This window comes from Physella acuta, unplaced genomic scaffold, assembly GCF_028476545.2.
Source record: "Physella acuta isolate Inbredline_101_S28 unplaced genomic scaffold, ASM2847654v3 ptg001283l, whole genome shotgun sequence".
Taxonomy (NCBI): Eukaryota; Metazoa; Mollusca; class Gastropoda; family Physidae; genus Physella; species Physella acuta.
The window spans coordinates 433,601-455,249 of record NW_026732798.1 but is presented as its reverse complement, the minus strand read 5'-3'; the positions used below and the strand labels follow the sequence as shown (position 1 = coordinate 455,249).

At 35.6% G+C, this 21,649-nt stretch overlaps 2 protein-coding genes across 2 annotated transcripts in view; both read right to left on the bottom strand.

Annotated features, from left to right (window-relative positions):
• Window positions 1-259: 259 nt before the first annotated feature.
• On the bottom strand, window positions 260-4,364 carry LOC131957990 (uncharacterized). Its single transcript, XM_059322866.1, has 6 exons — window positions 4,273-4,364; window positions 2,536-2,724; window positions 1,763-1,824; window positions 1,328-1,429; window positions 553-711; window positions 260-270 (listed from the first exon to the last, which is right to left on the bottom strand). Exons 1-6 carry the CDS (start codon window positions 4,362-4,364, stop codon window positions 260-262), a joined length of 615 nt encoding a protein of 204 aa, XP_059178849.1.
• Window positions 4,365-7,116: 2,752 nt separating this feature from the next.
• Window positions 7,117-21,649, bottom strand: part of LOC131958017 (synaptic vesicular amine transporter-like) — a 33,863-nt gene continuing 19,330 nt past the window's right edge. Inside the window, exons 2-16 of the mRNA XM_059322901.1 lie at window positions 18,629-18,793; window positions 17,549-17,957; window positions 16,960-17,018; window positions 16,431-16,514; window positions 16,155-16,247; window positions 15,497-15,586; window positions 14,728-14,829; window positions 14,078-14,173; window positions 10,738-10,816; window positions 10,495-10,546; window positions 10,092-10,155; window positions 9,432-9,551; window positions 8,776-8,821; window positions 8,395-8,482; window positions 7,117-7,721 (exon numbers count right to left, since the gene is read on the bottom strand). Of these exons, the coding sequence (XP_059178884.1) occupies window positions 7,620-7,721; window positions 8,395-8,482; window positions 8,776-8,821; window positions 9,432-9,551; window positions 10,092-10,155; window positions 10,495-10,546; window positions 10,738-10,816; window positions 14,078-14,173; window positions 14,728-14,829; window positions 15,497-15,586; window positions 16,155-16,247; window positions 16,431-16,514; window positions 16,960-17,018; window positions 17,549-17,957; window positions 18,629-18,743 (1,599 nt within the window). The 5' untranslated portion in view covers window positions 18,744-18,793 and the 3' untranslated portion in view covers window positions 7,117-7,619. The remainder of the gene's footprint in view (window positions 7,722-8,394; window positions 8,483-8,775; window positions 8,822-9,431; window positions 9,552-10,091; window positions 10,156-10,494; window positions 10,547-10,737; window positions 10,817-14,077; window positions 14,174-14,727; window positions 14,830-15,496; window positions 15,587-16,154; window positions 16,248-16,430; window positions 16,515-16,959; window positions 17,019-17,548; window positions 17,958-18,628; window positions 18,794-21,649) is intronic.

The following is a 21,649-nucleotide window of genomic DNA, read 5'->3' as shown; positions in this document are numbered from 1 at the left end:
TTTTGAAAATAACAGCATAAATACATAGTACATACCTTATACCAACTATACGTTCCGTTATAATCATACTCTCTTCTGGCGTCTACAACAACGTCTTCTGTCTGTAGTAAGGTCAAAGTGCAAAGGGTACAGTACTCATACGTCACACCATCAAACGTGCGAATAGCACAGTGAAGTCCGGAGACGCACGTACGGAACGGTAGCCGAAGGTTTGGTTGAATCACAGATTTCTTAGCATTTTCTGGATACAAGAATCACATTACAGAATCACTGAATTTTACAATAAAATTATTCATGCTAATTAACACATAGAAACAACAAACATTCACGTTTCGTGATAAAAACATATGGCTATTCTTAACTACGTGACAGGAAACACATGACCTTTCCTACCCACATGATAAAAACACATGACATTTTCAACCCACGTGACAAGGAACACATGACCTTTCCTACCCACGTGACATATAACACATGACCTTTCCTACCCACGTGACATATAACACATGACCTTTCCTACCCACGTGACATATAACACATGACCTTTCCTACCCACGTGACAGGTAACACACGACCCTTCCTTTCCACTGATTCCCCACGACGCAAGTTCTCCTAGACAGCAGACGTCTTTGCTCACGGCTGTTCCGTTAAACAGTTTGTTGCCATGGCAACCCTTTTTTGGATAACAGTATCTCAAAGAGGAGTTGATTACTATGAAAAAAATATTTAACATGTAATTTTTATGATTACATATAATTTGAATGTCGGTTATCAATTTATTTATTACAATGTCAAATAACAAAAAATATTAACAACATCAAACTAATAAACAAACAAAATAAGTAAGTATTCTGAAAATGTCAAGTAAACATCTGTCTCTCCTATGACTTTTAGAGCTAAAAAATCCCTTTCTTAGGAGTGTCACTGGGTCTGGATATGGGGTGCGGGGGGGGGGGGGGGGGGGTAGCTGGGTCTCACCCTACCCCCCCCCCTCCAACAATAGTGAATGTTCGGTTCGGTGTCGCCCCTCCCCCTACAACTTTATTTCTTTAACAGGATAAAACATTGCTTTAACAGTAAAGTTTACGATTTTTCAATTTGGTGTCACCCCTCTCCACTACTATTTTATTTCTTTAACAGGATAAAATATCTTTAACAATAAAGTTTAAGATTTTTCAATTTGGTGTCACCCCTAAATTGTGATGACCTCACCCTCCCCCTTCTTTCCTGTGACGCTACTACCTTTTCGTGTTCTACAAAGCTAATCCCAAAATAATTGCCTAAACTCTAAAAAGATTCCCTAATTGTAAGACCGTTAAACTCTAACCTTTCTTCTCCTCGTCGCACGCGCTGGCCGTCCACCCAGTATCGCACGTGCACGTGTCCGGGCCAGTGCACTTGCCGTGAGCACAGGCCGGTGAGCACGTCACTGAAACACGGGCAGGAGATTAATGAGTTCGGGCTTTCAAATAAGGGATAGGAAATGGGAGCAATCTAGTGGTTGGAAAAAAAAACTTAACAACTAGATGAAACCCGTTGAAACAATGAAAATCTTTTTAAAAGATTCAAACAGGTTAAAAGAATGTGAATGGACATTTTTTTAAACGAAAATAGAGATTTTGGTGAAATGGTTTTGTCATCACATAGGTCTTTATATTCACATCACGATTTTGGAGGGAAACAGTTTTATTTGAAGTCCTGTACATCATGTTTACGAAACGGGTGACCTGCGCTTGTTGCTTAGCAACCACGGTTTATTTACCAACATCACAGTTGTCCCCCGTCCATCCTGCGCAGCAATTTTCTTCCTCATGGGAGACCATTCTGGAAAAAATAAACAATTTCCTCACTTTATTATTGGAGGATTTAGTCTGAGTTTAAATTTCAAAGCTTAAGAAACGTACACATTTATAAAAAAGGAAGACCCACTTTTTACATAATATAGAGTTATAAAACATTTTTGTAGAATAAAAACCCACTTATTATAAAGCTTTCTTCGTCAGAAGTATACACTGTTTTAAATATTGTTACTGTTATATGTTAGGCACTAATTAAAATGTAACAACGTTGCAACAAAAAATAAAATTGTACAACAAAACTCCACACCATGCCCTCTACGTTCTATATTTATTCATGGTAACAAATCTCCTGATTTCTGCCTTTCCCCCCCCCCAAAAAAAAAGCCTACCGCCCCCCTCTCCCCATACGAAATTGAATTTATATAGAAAATATATACTTTTAAATGTATCCGTTCTCCCTGACATTTAACCCCCCCCCCCCCCCCAATTTCAAGCACCCCTTCTCCCAGGAGAAAAAAGTCTGGAAGAAACGAAGATCGTGTGAGGACGTAGGTCTCAATGTCTTAAAGCCATATTCACACACTATTTGTGTATATTTACGTGACTGTGTTTACTAACCAAGCTTTCACGTCATGTGAATGGAAAATTTAAATTTAAAACATTTAAGAACAACAGAAATACGAAACACAGTTTTAAAAAACCATACCAACGAAATAAAAAAACAACGATGAACTACCTAAAGATGACGCAGTTGCCGATGCCGTTCTGTATTTTCCTGATCAGTTGAGCCGAGTCGTCTGTCCAGTTGTTTATTCGTTTCGTCTCGGCTTTGTCCAGCTGCCAGATGCCGATGACCAGGAGTGGGATCGCCTGCTCACACTTGACGGTCCGGGCTGTTTGGTTTAACGTCTGGTACACGCATCGCCTAGAGTGGGGGTGGGGGGGGGGATTAGTAGCATTTGAGTGACCTCTTAATGATGTCAGCATTCGTTGACATCTTAGCAATGTCAGCATTGGATGATATCTTAGCGATGTCAGCATTGGATGATATCTTAGCGATGTCGAAATTAGATTATTTTAATAATTATAGAATAACTTTTTGATGTAAGGGATATAATTTTTTTTGACGTCTTAGTGTTATTTTCTTACGTCTTAATGACATTTGGATAAGAAATATTTTTGTGACGTCTTAGTGGTACTTGGATAAGAAATATTTTTGTGACGTCTTAGTGATATCTGAATAAGAAACGTTTTTGGTCTGGATGATTTTGCGATATTTAGATAAGAAATATTATCGTGACGTCTTTACAATACCAGTATTAGAAATATGTTTGTGAAGTCTTTGTGACGTCTGTATTAGAAAAAAAAATGTCTGCCTTGTATCAGTACACACCGTCATGGCGATGTAAGGACTAGAAACATTTTTGTGACGTTTATCAGTATTCACCATCCTACTGATTTCAAGATGAATTCCGTGCTCCGCCAAGATATTTACACTGTACGAGATCGCGGTGGGGGGGGGGGGGTAGCTTTGAACCAGGAACCAGACCAGATTATGTGGTGATCTTTAATATTCGGGCCCACCACTCCCAATGAAAAAGCTGATTCAACCCAACACGACAGTTACTACAAAGAACTTGGACGTTACTATACCATAGAAACACCAAGCTGTAAGCGCGCCTAGTAGGCCCCTCTCTTCCTCTCTAGGCATATCCCTACCACCCCACATGGTCTGGTGAGCTGTGGTTCATGCTAAATGTTTACAATCGTAGAGCCGGGCTTAGTGACGGCTAATAGGGGCAGATAATTTAGTTTGAAAAGATTTTAAACTTAGGGGAGGTAACTAAGAGAAGACTACTTTTACGGGGGGGGGGGGGATGGGAAAAAGGGTGTGGGGGGGGGGGGGAGTTTATCGTCCTTAACGACCTACTGATAGTGTTTTAAAACAAATATTTTCAGTGGCAGCATTGGTACTGTCGAATTCACAAATTATGAATTACTGAAAAGTAGAAAATAAAACAACTAAATAGCGGCGTATGATACGCCGCTGGTCGGCTCGTGTGATATATTGCAGCACAACAGGATGCACCTCAGTCAAACCTTACGCAGCTGGCAAATGTCTTTTGTTGATTCGAAATGTCTATTGTTGTAATACTCTGATTCAAAATCTACTTCGATGAAAATATCTATTTTTGTAATACTCAAATTCAAAATGTCTGTTGTTGTAATACTCTAGTTCAAAATCCACTTCGATGAAAATGTCTATTGTTTTGATACTCTGATTCTAAATGTATTTCGATGGAAAATGTCTATTGATGTTATACTCTGATTCTAAATCTACTTCGATGACAATGTCTATTGTCGTCATACTCTGATTCAAAACCTACCTCGATGGAAAATATCTGTAGGCTTAGTACGTAAAAAGAAATTATACCTTGATGTAAAACGTTGTAAATCTATCTCAGATACCTACTCAGCAGAACTCCAGTTGGGTGTAAGCCACACGAGCAGGAAAATGTTAAAGACAAATCCGAATCTGATGCCAGTATCCAGCCATGTTGCCATGACGACGTGTAGTAATCCAAAGCACTAATAAACACACAGTAATAACCCTCAGTAACAACGTAACTAAAATCTTCACACCTGCATGAATAAGCCTTTGCTTCAGATTAAAACCCACCTGTAAATACATTGATCTGGCCGACACATCTAACGATCACCAGGCTGATTGAGGTTGGCTAGATAATTAACCTACCTAAGCAATGACGCAGCTTAATTAAAATAAACCATTAAAAAATCCTAAAGACAGGGGCATACAAGGGTATACACATTGTTTACAGGCGACAATTGCTACTTCACACACGTTGAATGTTTATAAAGTTACACCTAGAACGCTGTTACTTATTTTATAGCGAGTTTTAAAGGTATCTAGCCATATAATTAACCATTGTCTCTTTATATACCAAAGTCATAGAAAAGGTGAGCTTTACTTCATCAACCTCATAACTATTTGTGTCAGTTGTTAGTCGTTAGCACTGTATAGGTTAAACGAAACGAAGGAAACTGTCAAATAGATGCTGAACGATGTGCGTTTTGCTGAACACTGAAATAACTCCTCAGGAAAAACAGGAGTCCATCCAGCTCTGATGAGTACCTAACTCACGTTGGGGGAAAGTACAGGCAGTTAGTACTGAATACCCAATCCCTGCATATGCAGAGGTCAAGAAGAATGTGAAATCTACTTCACCTTTATTTTTTAAAACATCTAACACAAATTTGAAAGTAATAAATATCAATAACTAAAATCCCAAACTTATATCCTACATCATCTTTGGCTTTGACTCAGAGCGTCAGAATTGCTTCAGGATCCGCTCTACGGTGGAAGGGACATAATTTCACGTTGACCGATACGCCCCATATGAAAATATTCGTATTAATCATCAATGGCTATTCACTTATTGTTGATAAAAAGGCACCAAAATCTCCAATAAAACTGACCTTAAGAAATTAATATCAACAAGTAAAAACAACTTTGTGATTTTTATATTGCAAAACATTTATTAACATGATAATGTACATCGGAGTTCTAGATTTCTCTAATTAGTATAGGGGTAAGGAGCTAAAATAATATGTTACACTCGCTAGATACGTCACAGAGATTCGATTATCACAATCGCAGCAAACATATTGATTATGTTAACTCAAAGTTCATTGGTCAGTGAGGATCACGTGACAACAGCTGAGCAATTATGACAAACCATTTTTAAATAATATACATAATTATCAATGTTTTCTTTAAAAGAAATATTTGATAATAAATTAGTTTAAATCAACAAAGATATTTCTTCAGTTAAAATAGCAGTGTATGTTTTCTAAGAATTTAAAAAGTAATATACACGTATTTAATAATTCAATAAAAATAAATATATGACATTTTATTTTTCTATCTTGAAATAAAATACGTATTGCTTAATTATTGCTTCGACACGTAGTTGACATTGATGTAATACATTTAAAGCCAATTGTGACTAGCGAGTCTTAATCACAATATGCCATATTAAACGTTCATATATAAACATAACATGTGTATAATGAGAAATCATGAACATAATGTGACATAAGCATGGCTATGTTGAAAATCCATTAACGTCATGATATAACATCATGGAATAAATACAGCCGTACTAAGATGGTCAAGGGCTTATACACATTAAATTCTCGAAAAGGTTTTCAAGCTAGTTTAGCAGTTGAAAATATAGCACTTCTTTCACACCGCCCGGAAGTTTACAAGTTTCATCCCAAACCAAACATTCGTCTTGCTGTCTTATTCCTTACTAATAAATAAATAATATGTGTAAAGAGATATTTCATATTATTTTACTGAATGAGAAATAAACGATTGCTCAACTCTTGCGGCCTATTTAAAACAAAAGATATTTAAAAGTTGATCCGAGTGTTTTGCTACAGGTAAAGTAAAAATTAAAGTTTCCCTTTCAAACCTGACGGTCTATGGGGCAAGTGAAGTAGAGTTTCACTTGCTACAGGGTTCAGTAAAAATTAATGAAGTTCTTTGTAGCAACTGGAATAAACAATGTCTGCATATAGGGAAGATATCGAGTTTTATGGGTCCTGGTGTAGTAAGGATGTAGGCCCTTAATTGACCTGGCTAGTGTCTCCTTAATAAGCCAGGTTAATTATCTCTTAATTATCAGGCTAGTGTGTCAGTAAATAGCTCGGCTTGTTTGTCCTTAAATAGCCAGTTTGATTTTTCCTTCAAATGCCAGGTTGATTGGCACTTAAATAGCTGGGTTGATCGTTCCGTACACAAAAACATGCGCATGGGTCCTTAAATAGGCAGCCTATTTCAGCATTGACAATTAGTATTGGCACCAACTAAACGCATTTGCTCATAAAATGTTAATCAGAAAATTCTTTTTCGTCTCGTCCTCAGTATTTTTAAAAAAATTCTTTACCCGGGTTATTTTGGGTTCTATTTGTTAGGTATATATACTAAAAACAAATAAAGGTTTAAAAATGAAACGAAGCTGAAATTAAATAAAGAAAGACTTTACTAATTACTGAGCCGCCCACTATGCTGGTTTAATTAGTTTTCCGAGTTAGGAAAGATTTTCGGTTCGATCAAACATTTGAGAGAAAAGAATCGATACTGTTGATACGACTCTTAAGCTCCTAACAAAATGCAGGAAAAAAACAATTGAAGTGTATGCGTAGTCAGACTTTTTTCATTACATCAGACAGACCTCTTTCCACAGGCAGAACTTTTTTTTTACAGACTTTTAAAAATTTCATCCATAGCCTCAGGCAGACTTTTTTTTTCATTGTCGTTTTCATACTTTTGTTAAAACATTTAAAAATAAATAATCGTCCAGATCTATTAATGCTGGTTCGCATTGTGTCATTCATTCATTGTCAGGTCAACCACATCTAAGGAAAGCAAGTATTGACACTAGGCGCGAACTGAACGCATTCAATCGATGACGTAATAAAAAGAAAATTTACGTTGGGTAACATTTAAAAAAAAAAATTACAACTACTTCAACGCTCTGTTTTTTAAAGATTCCCAAAATATATAAAATGGATTTAGATTTAAATAATAAAATCGACTTTTTGAAGTTAATTTTCTAAATGTATTACTAAGCTACCCTAACCACCACGAATCAGACATACGCAACTAATACGCTGATGTGATTCCCTTCAGATGGTGTTGTAGAAGGGAAGCAGTAGAAGCATCTAGCAGATCGCAACTGTTTGAGCTCGTTTCGTCTGGTGCGTCCAGTTTTGGGAGTCGTCTGCCGACCTCTACTGCTCGTAATAGTCGTACTCTTCTTCTGACTGTGGGCTGGACTCGTTTTGATTGTAGGTCACGTACTTGACTGGGCATTGCTCGTTCATGATCAGACTCTGAGGAGGTTGAATATAAATAATTTATTACTTTTATTGAACTGATGGTGATAAGCCAACAAGAGCAGGAATAACATACTAGATTCAGTGTTTCTTCCAGACTTTTTTCTCCAGGGGGGGGGGGCACTTGATATTTTCAGGGGGACTGTCAACATTTTCCAGGGCGGGGGGAGGGGCCGACACTGGTAAAAGTATGTTTTCTATATAAATTCCATTTCGTTCGAGGGGGGGGGGGGGGACTTTCTTAGCTCCCCCCCCCCCCAAGAAGAGATGCCTGGAAGAAACTCTGACTAGATTTGATACGAACAAAAAGTAAAGGTACTGTAGATAAAAAAAAATATGGAAAAAAGAAAGCTGCTGCATTGGAAAAGAAAATACGCCTAGTGAAAGAAGGATGGTATTAGTGAAAACACAGGTCTTAACAATATACTGAACATCTACAGATCTCTCGGCTGAGCGTTGTTTAAAAAAGAAAAATTCCTATGAGTACTGTGATAACAACATAATCTCTGACAAATAATTTTTCCCCCCTTATCTTGGTATAAAGAACAAAATTCACGAAAGATAAAAAGCAAAATGCATAAACTTATTAAATATTTATAATTGACTTTCAGTGGTGCAGCAGTACTCTACTATAGACTAGAATAATAACACAGTTAACGTTAACTCTTACCATCTTCTCCTCTCTTGCTGGTGGGTTACGGAGGAAGTAGAGTAGGGGTGCGTATAACAAGTTCACAATAGCGATGATCCATAACATCCTATGTAAGAACAAATAATAAAACGTGATACAATTTGATACATTTGATAGATAATCTCAATTAAAAATTAATAACAGAAGGTGTAATTTTTGTAGCTTCCTACTTAAAAGACAAGGTACACTTTTATGGGATCTTAAGTCAAACAACATAACATGTAGTTTCATAGTACATCCTAGTTAATAGCAAATTTATTACAATCAATTATTGACATACAAGCAACAACACTCATTGTGTAACATTTAATCTAGACTTATTACTAAAAATTCCGTTTTATTCTTGTAAAAAATATTTACCAATGAAATCCGATCCTGGAGACTATAGTTCCACTTAGTGCCGGACCTGGTGATTAATTAATTGTTGTGTTAGTTACTTTATGTTTGATTGGGTATTTCTTCAATGCGTCAATCATCTTGTTTGTTTATGGAAATCGTGTGACTTTCAATCAGGGGAGGGAGAGGGTTGGAAAAAATAACTAAAATAGTTTGAAGTTACATAAGTGAGTAATGGATAACCCAGTTTAGTAGGACGTTTTTATTTTTGTCAATATGGGTGTGGTATATTATGAAATGTTTTGAATTCCATTTCTGCATGTATGTATGGTAATAGCTAACTAGTCCAAACTATTGTTAGGAGATCGACTCATAGTAATTCATTTACCATGTCAAAAAATGACTGTAATTACAGAGACGGCTGATTCAAGATAAAACATTAGGTTAGATTAACTCAATTTATGCGTCATCTTAGTTTGTAAGAATGCACGTGATAATTGATGCCGATTTTTTTTATAGGTGATGCTTCTCCCTTGTGTCCATCGTCTACGTGGGGAGAGGAGACCAGGCACATGGGCAACATCTGTCTCTTCTCAACCTGTTGACTAGGCATCTAGATTTTCTTTGACGCAGCCATCGAGTGGTCTATCAGACTAAGGATCTAGTACCTCACAGCTTACCTATAGCGAAGCCCAGACAAAATGCCACGTCTGCGATGGCGTAGACGCTTCCATAGACGGAGACGTGACGTAGGTCCACTAGGTACCCCATGTGTGGCATCATGGAGGAATCCACCATCCCTACAGTGGATATATAGCTCAATGGATATGGACACATACAGGTGTGTGTGGATGTGGATTCATAGAGGCGTGTGTGGAGTAGGATACATAGTGGTGTGTGTGGATGTGGATACATACAGCTAAATGGATATGGACACAGAGGTGTGTGTGGATGTAGATACATACATGACTGTGTTAGCATGTGGATACGTAGAAGCATGTATGGATGTAAATAAATACAGGTAGGTTGATATAGTGACATACAAATGTGTACATGTAGATACACAGGGGCATATGTGGATGTGGGGGTGAGTGGAATGGCACATCCAGTGCGTTGATGCCAAGGGGGGTATGTTAATTTAAAAAAAAATCGACACACTTATATATAATGTACGTATATATATATATATATATATATATATATATATATATATATATATATATATATATATATATATATATATATATATATATGTGTGTGTGCGAAATAATTTAGGAATATTGTACGTGTGTGCAAACGTTTAAGCTGTTGTTGACAGATTTATTTTTACAACACCTTACCAATAGCAAATCCCATTCCGAAATTGGGGGCTATGAGATGGCCGATATTCTTGGAAAATGGTAACTGGGGAATTTCAGAAAATATAATTAGTACTTGATAGAGGTCATTGTTACGTCTTCATATGTTTCAACAATGATGTTGGTTTCCAAAATAGATGTAAATGCACGATTGTTTGGATAATGTACATGACCTATTGAATGCCACGAGGTCCTACTAGGAGAAAGAGCATGATTGTTAAGTCAAAGTACAAGATTATTTGTGTACTTTGCATGACTTCTATGACTCTTTAGCTAACCATATTTAATGATTGTATAATGTGCATGATTATTATAAAAATTAAACCAAAGTAGTCTACATGACTGTTCAAAAGTGCATGACTACCACTGCAAATGTAATACTCACAGCGAAGCAGCACACGGATATAATGAGCATCCCAATCATTGCACTCAACCACCTGAAAACATAGTAGTATTTTGTTTTAAGTACACGCTCAAACTAATCTTTGTTCAACAACTCTTACCTTAGAGTATAATTTTCATCTAGTTAATACACGATAGTTTAAAAAAAAGTATCAGCAACCAATACTTGTTGAATGAGTTAAGCTGGAATGCTCTAAACTTATGTAATATATCAAAAGGCCCTTACCTGCCTATTTTGTGTGCAAGTGGACCGAATAGGTTGGTGCCAATAGCGTAGGATATGCTAGCTGGTAGAAAAGCTATTCCTGTAACGGGAGAAAGTTTATACTTATGTAACATGTTTATATCTATGTAGTGAGCATTGTGTAGCACAAGTTAATACATACTTTATATATCGGCCATTGTGTCCCACATATTGTACATTCTTACATGCTACATTTCGTTTAAGATTCGTCTTCAATGGCTTTGTCATATTTCAGTGACGGGGATATCTTTTTCAATTCAACTATCAATAATTTATACAATTAAAGAACGCTTTTCTAAGAAGGTTACGCCAATACGTTAGTCGAAATGAGTTGGTGTACGAATAGTTTTCCCTCTAAAAAGCTTCAATTAAAATGTGTGCGATAATCGTACGAATAATTTTCTCTTAGTTTCAATTAAAATGTATGCGATAATCAGTGCGATTGGCAACGCGAAATTCTTGAATTCGGTTCCAGCCCACAAGCCTGTTGACCGTCACTGTGTCCATCCAGCTGTGATGAGGACCCAAATCAAATTATCTCAGAGACTATCAGGCGTGAGCTGACCACACGATCTTCTGACACATTCAGGCTACAGGAACATTTACCCTATAGTCGGTCATCACTCAAAAGTATACGCTACGTATAGTTAAAGTGATTTTTAAAAATTGAAATAACTAAACAATGAAAACACTGCAATTTAGTAATTAAAACGTGTAATCATTAATGATGGGTGTTGTTGCGATAGTTTTATCCCAAATCAAGTATACCATTTGTTTAAGTTATTTTAATCGCATATCGACAGGTATTATTGTGATGCAATTCTTTAGAAAGTAATGGAGTACAGAAATGTATGTTTGTAGACGTTTGGCAACATAAAAAACCCAAATATCTAAAAGTTAAAAACCAGAAAACAAAGTTAACACAAAAGTACAGTTATTATTTTGTCCAGCTGATGCAGACCTACATCCAAATATGTCTTTTGTTTGTTTAAATATTTAAATTCATGTTTGTCTTCTGTCAAATAGTTATGGATAAGGCTGTGTCCGCTCACTTAATCCCCAGACACTTAATTCCATAAGCGTAATCCCCTTGTCATTAATCCCTATGCACTTAAACCTCCGACACTCTATCCATTATAAATCATTATAGAATGCTGCGGTAAAAAGGTTAGGGTTAGCATGATTTAAATATTATTAATGTATTTAAATATTTATTTTAAGTGTCAAATTTATTGTGATGTTTATTTAAAAATAGTTATTTGAATTGCAATTAAACTTTTTACTAAGGTCGTAATTGTTATAGTTAAACTTTCATTTTTAGGATTAAGTGTCTCTGGATTAGTGTCTAGGGATTTAAAGCCTAGGAGAATAAGAGTCGGGGATTAAGTGTTTGGAGCTTGCATGCGTTTTTGTTTTTTCGCTTAGTGCAGGGCGGTAACTGTAACTTGATTAGAAAGAAAAGATTCATCCAATAAAGAAAGAAAGTTAAAAAAATAACAGTTTTTATAAAGAAAAAAAAATAGGAAAAAAAACACGTATGAAAGCGAAATTAAAATCACATAAACATCCGCGCATTAGAACGTTTATGAAAGGCTATGCGTCAAAAGTTGATCAGCAAAGTTATTGATCACATTTAGCGATTGATTTCACTGCTGCTACCTATATCGATTACGCTGATAAACTGTAATGACTAATATCGATTTCCTTTATTGCAGCCTCGTATGTTAAACGCATTTAGATGCACTAGATCTAAAATATATTGGCTCAACTTATTTCCCCCTTGAGAATATCGAACACATTTTTCAATAAACTTTTATATAAAGCAACAAAGGTGTGAAATGCTTTACAAAAGGAGGAGAAAATAAAACGGCAGAGTACTTTCAGTATAAGCTTGTAGCTAGAAGGTAAAAAAATGTGAATGTAAGACGCACAACACAGTCATCCATATAAGAAATACGCGATATATTCACATGTGTTTACATGTGTCTAGTACACAATTTTCAAAATACGTTGTATATTTGATGCACAGACTCGATTCATTCTAGTACTCTGCATTTCCAATTAGGAGCCCAAGTAGCATATGGTGTGATTTATAAGAGGCAGAACCCCTTTTATAAATTAAATAAAAATTATTACCAAACTGATAGAGTTAAAAAAATGATTTTAGTTTCGTTTAAAAGGAACAAAGAGTAAGGAACTGTTAGCATTTACACTTAAATAATTTAAAAAAAAATCATGATCATAAACAATTCGAGAGATATAGAATTTTTGTTAAAAAAAGTATTTCTTTTATGTAGTTTTAATTGATCCCAGTTAGTTGCATATCTACTTCGTTCATACACCAGTAATTGATCTGAGATTTTATTGAAACCATGCACTGTCTAATTATCAAATAGTGTCTGTTTTTAGACTGCTCTGTTGAAATTGTTTTCAGGTAAACCAAATTAAACAATTTGCAATATGCAAATTTAGTTTAATTTAAGAGAACAACATAAACGATTCGTGACAAATAGTTATACGGAGAGTACAGGAGTGGAAATGTTGAATCTGTTGTAACACTTATAGAATGAGAAGGGGAGGGGGAGGTATTGAGTGGCGGAATCGATTGTTTGTTATCGCTGCATCTTTAGCAGGTTCGTGAGTTCGAGTACCTCTTAAGTAATCGTTGATTTTATATTTAGCCTCAAGGTTGGCACTAATGTTTAGATAATGGCCTTTTCGTGCAAATAGTTAGTGTTCTATGTATAGAGTTGGTGGTCTATGTGTAGAGTTAGTGGTCTATGTGTAGGGTTGGTGGTCTATGTGTAGTGTTGGTGGTCTATGTGTTGAGTTGGTGGTCTATGTGTAGAGTTGGTGGTCTATGTGTAGAGTTGGTGGTCTATGTGTAGAGTTGGTGGTCTATGTGTAGAGTTGGTGGTCTATGTGTAGAGTTGGTGGTCTAGAGTTGGTGGTCTATGTGTAGAGTTGGTGGTCTATGTGTAGAGTTGGTGGTCTATGTGTAGAGTTGGTGGTCTATGTGTAGAGTTGGTGGTCTATATTTAGAGTTGGTGGTCCATATTTAGAGTTGGTGGTCTGTGTGTAGTTACACTTTGTGTTGTTGTGGAATTTCTTTGCTTTGGCGTGCAAATAAACTTTATAATGGTTTATTGAAATACGATCGATATATATTATATACACCTCTTCTTGAATCTATGTAAAATATCACAGAACTTAAAGTTAACCTCAAAGCCCAAAATGTTAAGCTACTTTAACAACAACTGAAAGAGCACAATTTAACCCATATAAATAACTGACAGAATACACACTGATTCTAACAACGTACCTTGTTGCCATTCCGACGAATGCATGGTTTTGTACATCCAAATGGGTAATGAAGGTTCCATCATGGCAATACCCATGTTACCAAAAGTTATCGTTCCTGGTTTTGAAATTTGAGAGAAACGAAAGAATTATATAATTGATTTAATTGTGGCATAGCTATCGCAAACATGGACTTAATAACACGTATGTCTGTAGAAAATAAAATATTCATTATGTCTATTGAATCTGTATTTTTTGTAAATGGTGAGTTGGGTACAATGTTCATTTTAAGCTCCATCAAAGCAGTTAAAAAAAAAGACCATACACACTATTTTCACGAGTAGATTTAAACCTAATGCTCTAGTAAATTCACTCAAATTCTGTTAATGAGCTTTACATTTTAGATTCGAACACCTGTTGACCAAAGTAATTTTGTCGTCTCTATGACGTGTGTTGAAATTGTCTAAAGGTCATATCGTCGTTTTATCACTATGTTGAAATGGTCTATAGGTCGTATTGCCGTTTTGTTACGTGTGTTTAAGTTGTCTAAAGGTTATATTGTCATTTTATCACGTATGTTGAAATTATCACAAGGTTATTTTGCCATCTTAATGACGTATGTTGAAGCTGTCGCAACATATCAACCCAAATGTTCTAGAACCAATAACTTACCGGCACAGATCAAGATGTACGGATCACGGAGCAGTTCTTTGAAAGCCGTCCCTTCCTGGGATTCCGGTTTTACAGAAGGTTGTAGAGCCAGGAGCTGGAGACCTTGTTGACACACAATGGGTGTGTTAAAATTTTTTAAACAGTTTATTCTGTTTTCTGCTCTATTTTTGTACACAACACACAAGGCTACTATCTTATGTGACACACACACACATGCACACACACTCACTTACACACACATCTTAATAATGATGCACATACACATACGTACATAAGGAACACTCACACACAAACATACAAACATGCATATATATATATACATATATATATATATATATATATATGTATATATATATATATGTATGTATATATATATATATATATTAAATATATTATATGTATATATATATATATATATATATACATATATATATATATATACCTATATATATATATATATATATATATATATATATATCTATATCTATATCTATATCTATATATATATATATATATATATATATATATGAACATATAGGCCTATATATATATATATATATATATATATATATATATATATATATATATATATCTATATCTATAAATCTGTGTGAAATTCTACATTTGTGTGTGAATTGAACAGAAATGTCGGAAAATAGAAGTTCATAAATAAATTAGATGGATAGTGCCTGCCATATGAGACGTATGATACAATGTCTGATGTTTGTAGAGCTCTCCAACTATGAAATAAGGAAACGATGGTACTCACAACCGTCCAGGAATGCGAGCGCTGCCAGAATGAGAAACGGCGCCTCCTTGCCAGCAAACTCGTACATGACACCCCCAAACGGCGGACCCACTAGAGGAGAGTAATAAGAGAAATTGTGTTTGAGAGTGTTTAATTTTACCTCACCCAGGGTTGGTTGAGGCAGGGAGGGAATGGTTGGCTTAATCATAAATCATAAATGTTATAGTGCAAAATTATTTCAATAATATGTTATGTTGCAAAAATAGTTTCAATACTCAGAAATGTCTTGTTGAAACTAATACATTGGTATGTTAAAAAAAAAGAATAACATAATAATAATGATGATGATGATGACGACAATAATGATGTTGATGATGATGGATATTGCGACATTGGTGACATCATTGATTAAGATAATGAGGAATTAGACAATGGAAATGTCAAGCAATAATACTTCGTGTTCAGGTTTCGTTAATGACAGTGGGTCGAAAGTTACATAACCACACACAACCACACACATACACAAATATACACAATCACTCAAACCACACACAACCACACATAACCACACACAAGTACACACAACTACACAACCACACACAATCCCACTCAACAACACTTAATTACACACAAACACATACAACTACACAACCACACACAACCACACACACCTACTTACCCAGAACTCCTAAGGCCAAGCCACCGAGCGCTATACCCATAGCATTCCCCCTCTCCTTATCATCGGGAAAATAAGAAGCAATCATCCCCATACCTGTATGTACAGTGGTGATATGTACATAAATCACGAATAGTCTTTATAGTTGTATATGATTCAATAGCATACGATTTGCACATAATTAAGTAGGCAAAAATAAAATTAACAGCGTAACTGATTTATACAATCTATGATAGTGAAAACAAAATCTAAGCTGAAAGATGAAAGAAGATCAGTGACCTGCGACACTGGAACACGATGACCCGATGCCCTGGACAGTTCTGGCAGCAAAGAGAACGGCGTAGGTTTCTCCAAATGCAAAAACTGAAAATCATGCAAAGTGTTTTGTTTTTAAAACTGATAAAATATTTGTTTCCAAGCGTGAGAGAGGTAAAATATCCTTGAAAATAGTTTTAGTTTATTCCCTAGCATAAACGCGTAGATATCCCCAAACTCAAAAAAAAAATGAAAATCATGCAAAGTGTTTTGTTTTATAGCTGATAAAATATATTTTTTCCAAGCGAGAGACAGATAAAATATCCTTGAAAATCTTATGACATTTATTCCCCTCCGTGTCAACAAAAGCATAACTAGAAATCTATGTGAGTGTATTATTGAAAGTAAAGAACAAGCAGCAGTACATTGCTGATTAAATATGTGATTTGAACGAACCACTAAATTAATGTATGCGTAACTTAGTGATGGTAAATACAAAAATGTGAAATGAAATTTATTGATGGTCGATACAAAATTATGAAATGAAACTTACTGATAGTCGACACCATCATTATCACAAAGCCTGTAAACATCGGTATGGTATAGCCAACCCTGAGGTTAAAAATTTTAACTGTGATTAAGATAATCTAAAAACTTGGTAATTGAACATAATTTAAATAAAACAAACAGATATAAAATGCGATTTATTCCCAACAAATAACAATTCAGTTTATAAATGATACCCGTATTTTTCATAATTCAAGGCAATAGGAAGTAAATTACTCAACCCTAAAAAATTATCTTTCACCCTTAATTTCTTTTTTGCTGGTTTTCCAAGCAACAACAGATGTAATTAACCCTTGTTACAGGCTAATAGATTAATTAACGTTTCAACATTCAACATTACTAAAGTAATTATCGACTGTTAAAACTGGTGCGTTTGTACAGAATTTGGGGTTAATATTATGGTACTGTATCTGTTATAACCACAATCTGCTAGTAATTGGCGAAATGAAAGAGTTTGGTACGAGCTTTAGAGGCAAGTGTGATTTTCACTTTAAAATATATATCTGTTAGTAGTTGACCCAATGAAAAGGTTTGATTTGTCTTTAGAGGCTAATACGAATCTGAAGATTGTATACCTGTTAGTAATTGGCCCAATGAAAGGATTTGCTATGAGCTGCATGATAGCCTTAGAGGCAAACATGAATCCCACTTCGATATTCTCGGCATCCAAATCTGCCCGTCTTGGCGATTTCTCCGTCACGGTCAAGAAGACCCCGGACAAGTTGCGCCACACGGACTCGTTGTAGCACTCCTCGTGTGTGGTCAGATGGCCGTACGCATGCGCGTAGTAGCGCGGGGAGTCCTTGAAGCGATCCCAGACCAAGCCAGGCCCAAACGAAAGGTTGCTGTGAGGGGGACCGGATGTGACGTTGAGACACCTGAGTTCCATTACCGGCGCCTCTGTGATGCCCAAATCTGCCTTGGAGCGGTTGACCTCTACGTAAGGATTTTCTAATTTTCTTAGAAAATTCGGCACGATAGGCACTGTTCAAAGATACAAGACCAAAATTAAACGAAAATCAAATGAGCTAATTGAAAATGATCATTAATAGATATAAACTATAATATTTTTTAATAAAAATATTTTGCATCAAACTACGTTATATTCTTCTCAGTTCACGTGCTTTTGACGGCGAGTACACCTTTCATCTACTTCACACTTTCAAGTGCTTATCACAGTGAGTACACTACTGATTAATCACTCAGATCACGTGCTTGTAACAGTAAGTACATTACTGACCTATTTCACATAGTTCACGTTCTTGCCAAATGAGAACACCCCTGACCTAATTCACATAGTTCACGTTCTTGTCCAATGAGTAGGCCTACACCCCTGACCTAACCACACATTTCACGTACTTGCCAAATGAGTACACCCCTGACCTAACCACACATTTCACGTGCTTGTCAAATGAGAACACCCCTGACCTAACCACACATTTCACGTACTTGCCAAATGAGTACACCCCTGACCTAACCACACATTTCACGTGCTTGTCAAATGAGTACACCCCTGACCTAACCACACATTTCACGTGCTTGTCAAATGAGTACACCCCTGACCTAACCACACATTTCACGTGCTTGTCAAATGAGTACAACCCTGACCTAACTCACACATTTCACGTGATTGTCACAGTGAGTACACTACTGACCTACAACCGTGAGCAACATGTTGTCCAAAAACAGGGCCACAAAGACGATGACCAGGACCAGACGCCGCGAGTGCCGGAACTTCTGGAGCGCGTCCCATGGTCGGTATGACGTCATGGCAGGTATACATGCGTGGCCTGGACGGCTCTTTGACCAGAGCTGTTAATCTGTGGGGAGAGAAGTTGGTACAGTTAATCTATGGGGAGAGAAGTTGGTACAGTTAATCTATGGGGAGAGAAGTTCGTACAGTTAAACTATGGGGAGAGAAGTTGGTACAGTTAATCTGGTGGGGAGAGAAGCTGGTACAGTTTATCTGGTGGGGAGAGAAGCTGGTACAGTTAATCTATGGGGAGAGAAGTTCGTTAAGTTAATTTATGGGGAGAAAAGTTAGTACAGTTAATCTATGGGGAGAGAAGTTGGTACAGTTTATCTGGTGGGGAGAGAAGCTGGTACAGTTTATCTGGTGGGGAGAGAAGCTGGTACAGTTTATCTGGTGGGGAGAGAATTTCGTACAGTTAATCTGTGGGGAGAGAAGTTGGTACAGTTAATCTGTGGGGAGAGAAGTTGGTACAGTTAATCTATGGGGAGAGAACTTCGTACAATTAATCTATGGGGAGAGAACTTTGTATAGTTAATCTGGTGGGAGGGAGAAGTTCTTATAGTTAATCTGGCTGGAAGGATAAGTTCTTATAGTTAATCTGGTGGTCTGATTTAATCTACACATTTGCGACCCCCATAAAATGATTTGTGACCACTAGGCGTCGTAGCCTGATAGACTGGGAACCCGTGCACTACAGTTTATGCATATTCTAAAATGTATGTAAGTACAGTTAATTTGTATTATAAAACAATTAATAAAATTGTTAGTATATCTCTGTCCAGTACCCTGATATAAAGCGTAATGTTAAAACATTTACATTTTTAAAAAAAGTATTTATTTGTAGTGTTTACTTCCCATCTAGAATTTCAAATCAACCAAGGGATACAACCTACAACTGTTTTCTAAAAACCATTAAAAAAGAGATACTCAATAAAATTAAAATAATGATTTATAATTACATAAATAAATAAACATAACATATAAAGGTTTTCCATAACTGCTTACTTAATCTTTTTAATTTATGTAATAAATTTTTTATTATTCAACTAGTTTAAACAGAAAAGTGTTAGTTATCTTAAATTCATAACTTGTAAGCACGAATAGTTGCTCCTTATATGTACTATAATACCCGCTTCGTCTTGTCTCTAAAATATAAAAACAAAAATGCTTAGCAAAACGTTTAGATCTAAATAACAAATTATAAAAGAGAAAGTAAATGTGTTTCTTTAACTATAATATATATTAGATAACTTTTCTAATATTTAGGAAGAGACCCACTCTTTTTAAAATAGTAATTTAAATAGTATTTCATTATTATAAACTGAAAGAAAATAATTTATTTTCCTCTTTTAGGTTAGAAATACCCGAATTTTCGCTCGCCCGCTTCGATTCAGGACGACAGATAGATAGACAGACTGGCGAGAGACTGACGACAGAGGAAGCAAGTTAAATAAAAGTTTTCAAAAAGTAGAAAACGGAAGACTGCAAGCACACAACTAAGTGTTGTTCATCATAAAACGCGTTTATAATAGACAACTGTAAACATTTCTATCGGTAAAAAAGTACAAATCTCCTGCTCATCTAAACAGCCCCGATAGAAAAGTTTTTCTTTTCCATTTCATTACGATTTTCTTTAATTTAACCTTTGAGTATTTCCAATGGATTGATTTGACCAAAACACACACACACACACACACACACACACACACACACACACACACGCGCGCGCACACACCCACACACACACAGAGACACACACACAGAGACACACACACACACACACACAGACACAGAGACACACACACACACACAGACACACACACAGACACACACACACACACAGACACACACACACACACACGCACGCACACACACACCCACACACACACCCCCACACACACATATATATATATATATATATATATATATATATATAAAATATAAATATAAATATATATATATATATATATATATATATAAATATATATCTTAAAGAGCAAAAATATCAGTTCGTATAAAAATTATCTTTAATTTTCTTTGTATCTGCTAAATATTTTATACAAGTTTAGAAAAATATTAAAAATAAGCTGAGCCAACCTAATAAAAACCAGATACCCCACCTTACTATCGATTGATTTGACACTTAAACGCTAATAGTATAAAAATACTCCATTTGGAACCTGAGTCGCAAAGAATCCAATGTAGCTCGTGGGCTGGGCAAATTGGCCATTCAACTAGAACAAAAATGAAAGATATCGGCGGAATCAATCAATGCTCTGATTAGCATCGACACGATTTGTACATTTCTAGGGATAATTGTTCCTGATCATGATCAGCGATGCCAGAATATTTTAGACAAAAACTTTTAGGTACCAACGTATTAAATGTTTCAAAAATGTTACAGGTTTAAGAAATCATTAATCATTTTTTTTTCAAAATCGATTTTTACACAACTTCCATCAACACACTGCCCAAACTATTGTTTAAATTTGTCTTTTTAATGGCATTTATATGTTTGCAGTTTTTAAAGAGCATAGCTACAGTTCACATGGTATAGATATATATTATGTATTTTTAAATCAAAGCTTATTCTTATAAACTCACGTTGTGATTATTCGTTAGTATTTTACAGTTGTAGAAGCGGAAAAAGCTATTGACCAACCAGTGAGCTGTGATATAACGGGGTCACCTATAGACCACAAAATGCAGTCTGAACAAGTTGGTTATATATAGCATTTGTCTATATCGTCTATATATATATATATATATATATATATATATATATATATATATATATATATATATATATATATATATATATATATATATATATATGTCATACAACTAAATATATATATATATATATATATATGTCATACAACTAAATTTTTTAATGAGTGAATTTGTGCGTTAGGCCCATATG

What these genes read in the sequence shown, in the direction of transcription:
- LOC131957990 (XM_059322866.1), bottom strand. Translation starts at nt 4,364, where the DNA reads ATGGCAACATGGCTGGATACTGGCATCAGATTCGGATTTGTCTTTAAC. An exon ending in CCCAACTGGAGTTCTGCTGA is followed by an intron (nt 2,725 to 4,272) that starts GTAGGTATCTGA and finishes CCCCCACTCTAG; the next exon opens with GCGATGCGTGTACCAGACGT. An exon ending in GTGCGACGAGGAGAAGAAAG is followed by an intron (nt 712 to 1,327) that starts GTTAGAGTTTAA and finishes TTTTTTTCATAG; the next exon opens with TAATCAACTCCTCTTTGAGA.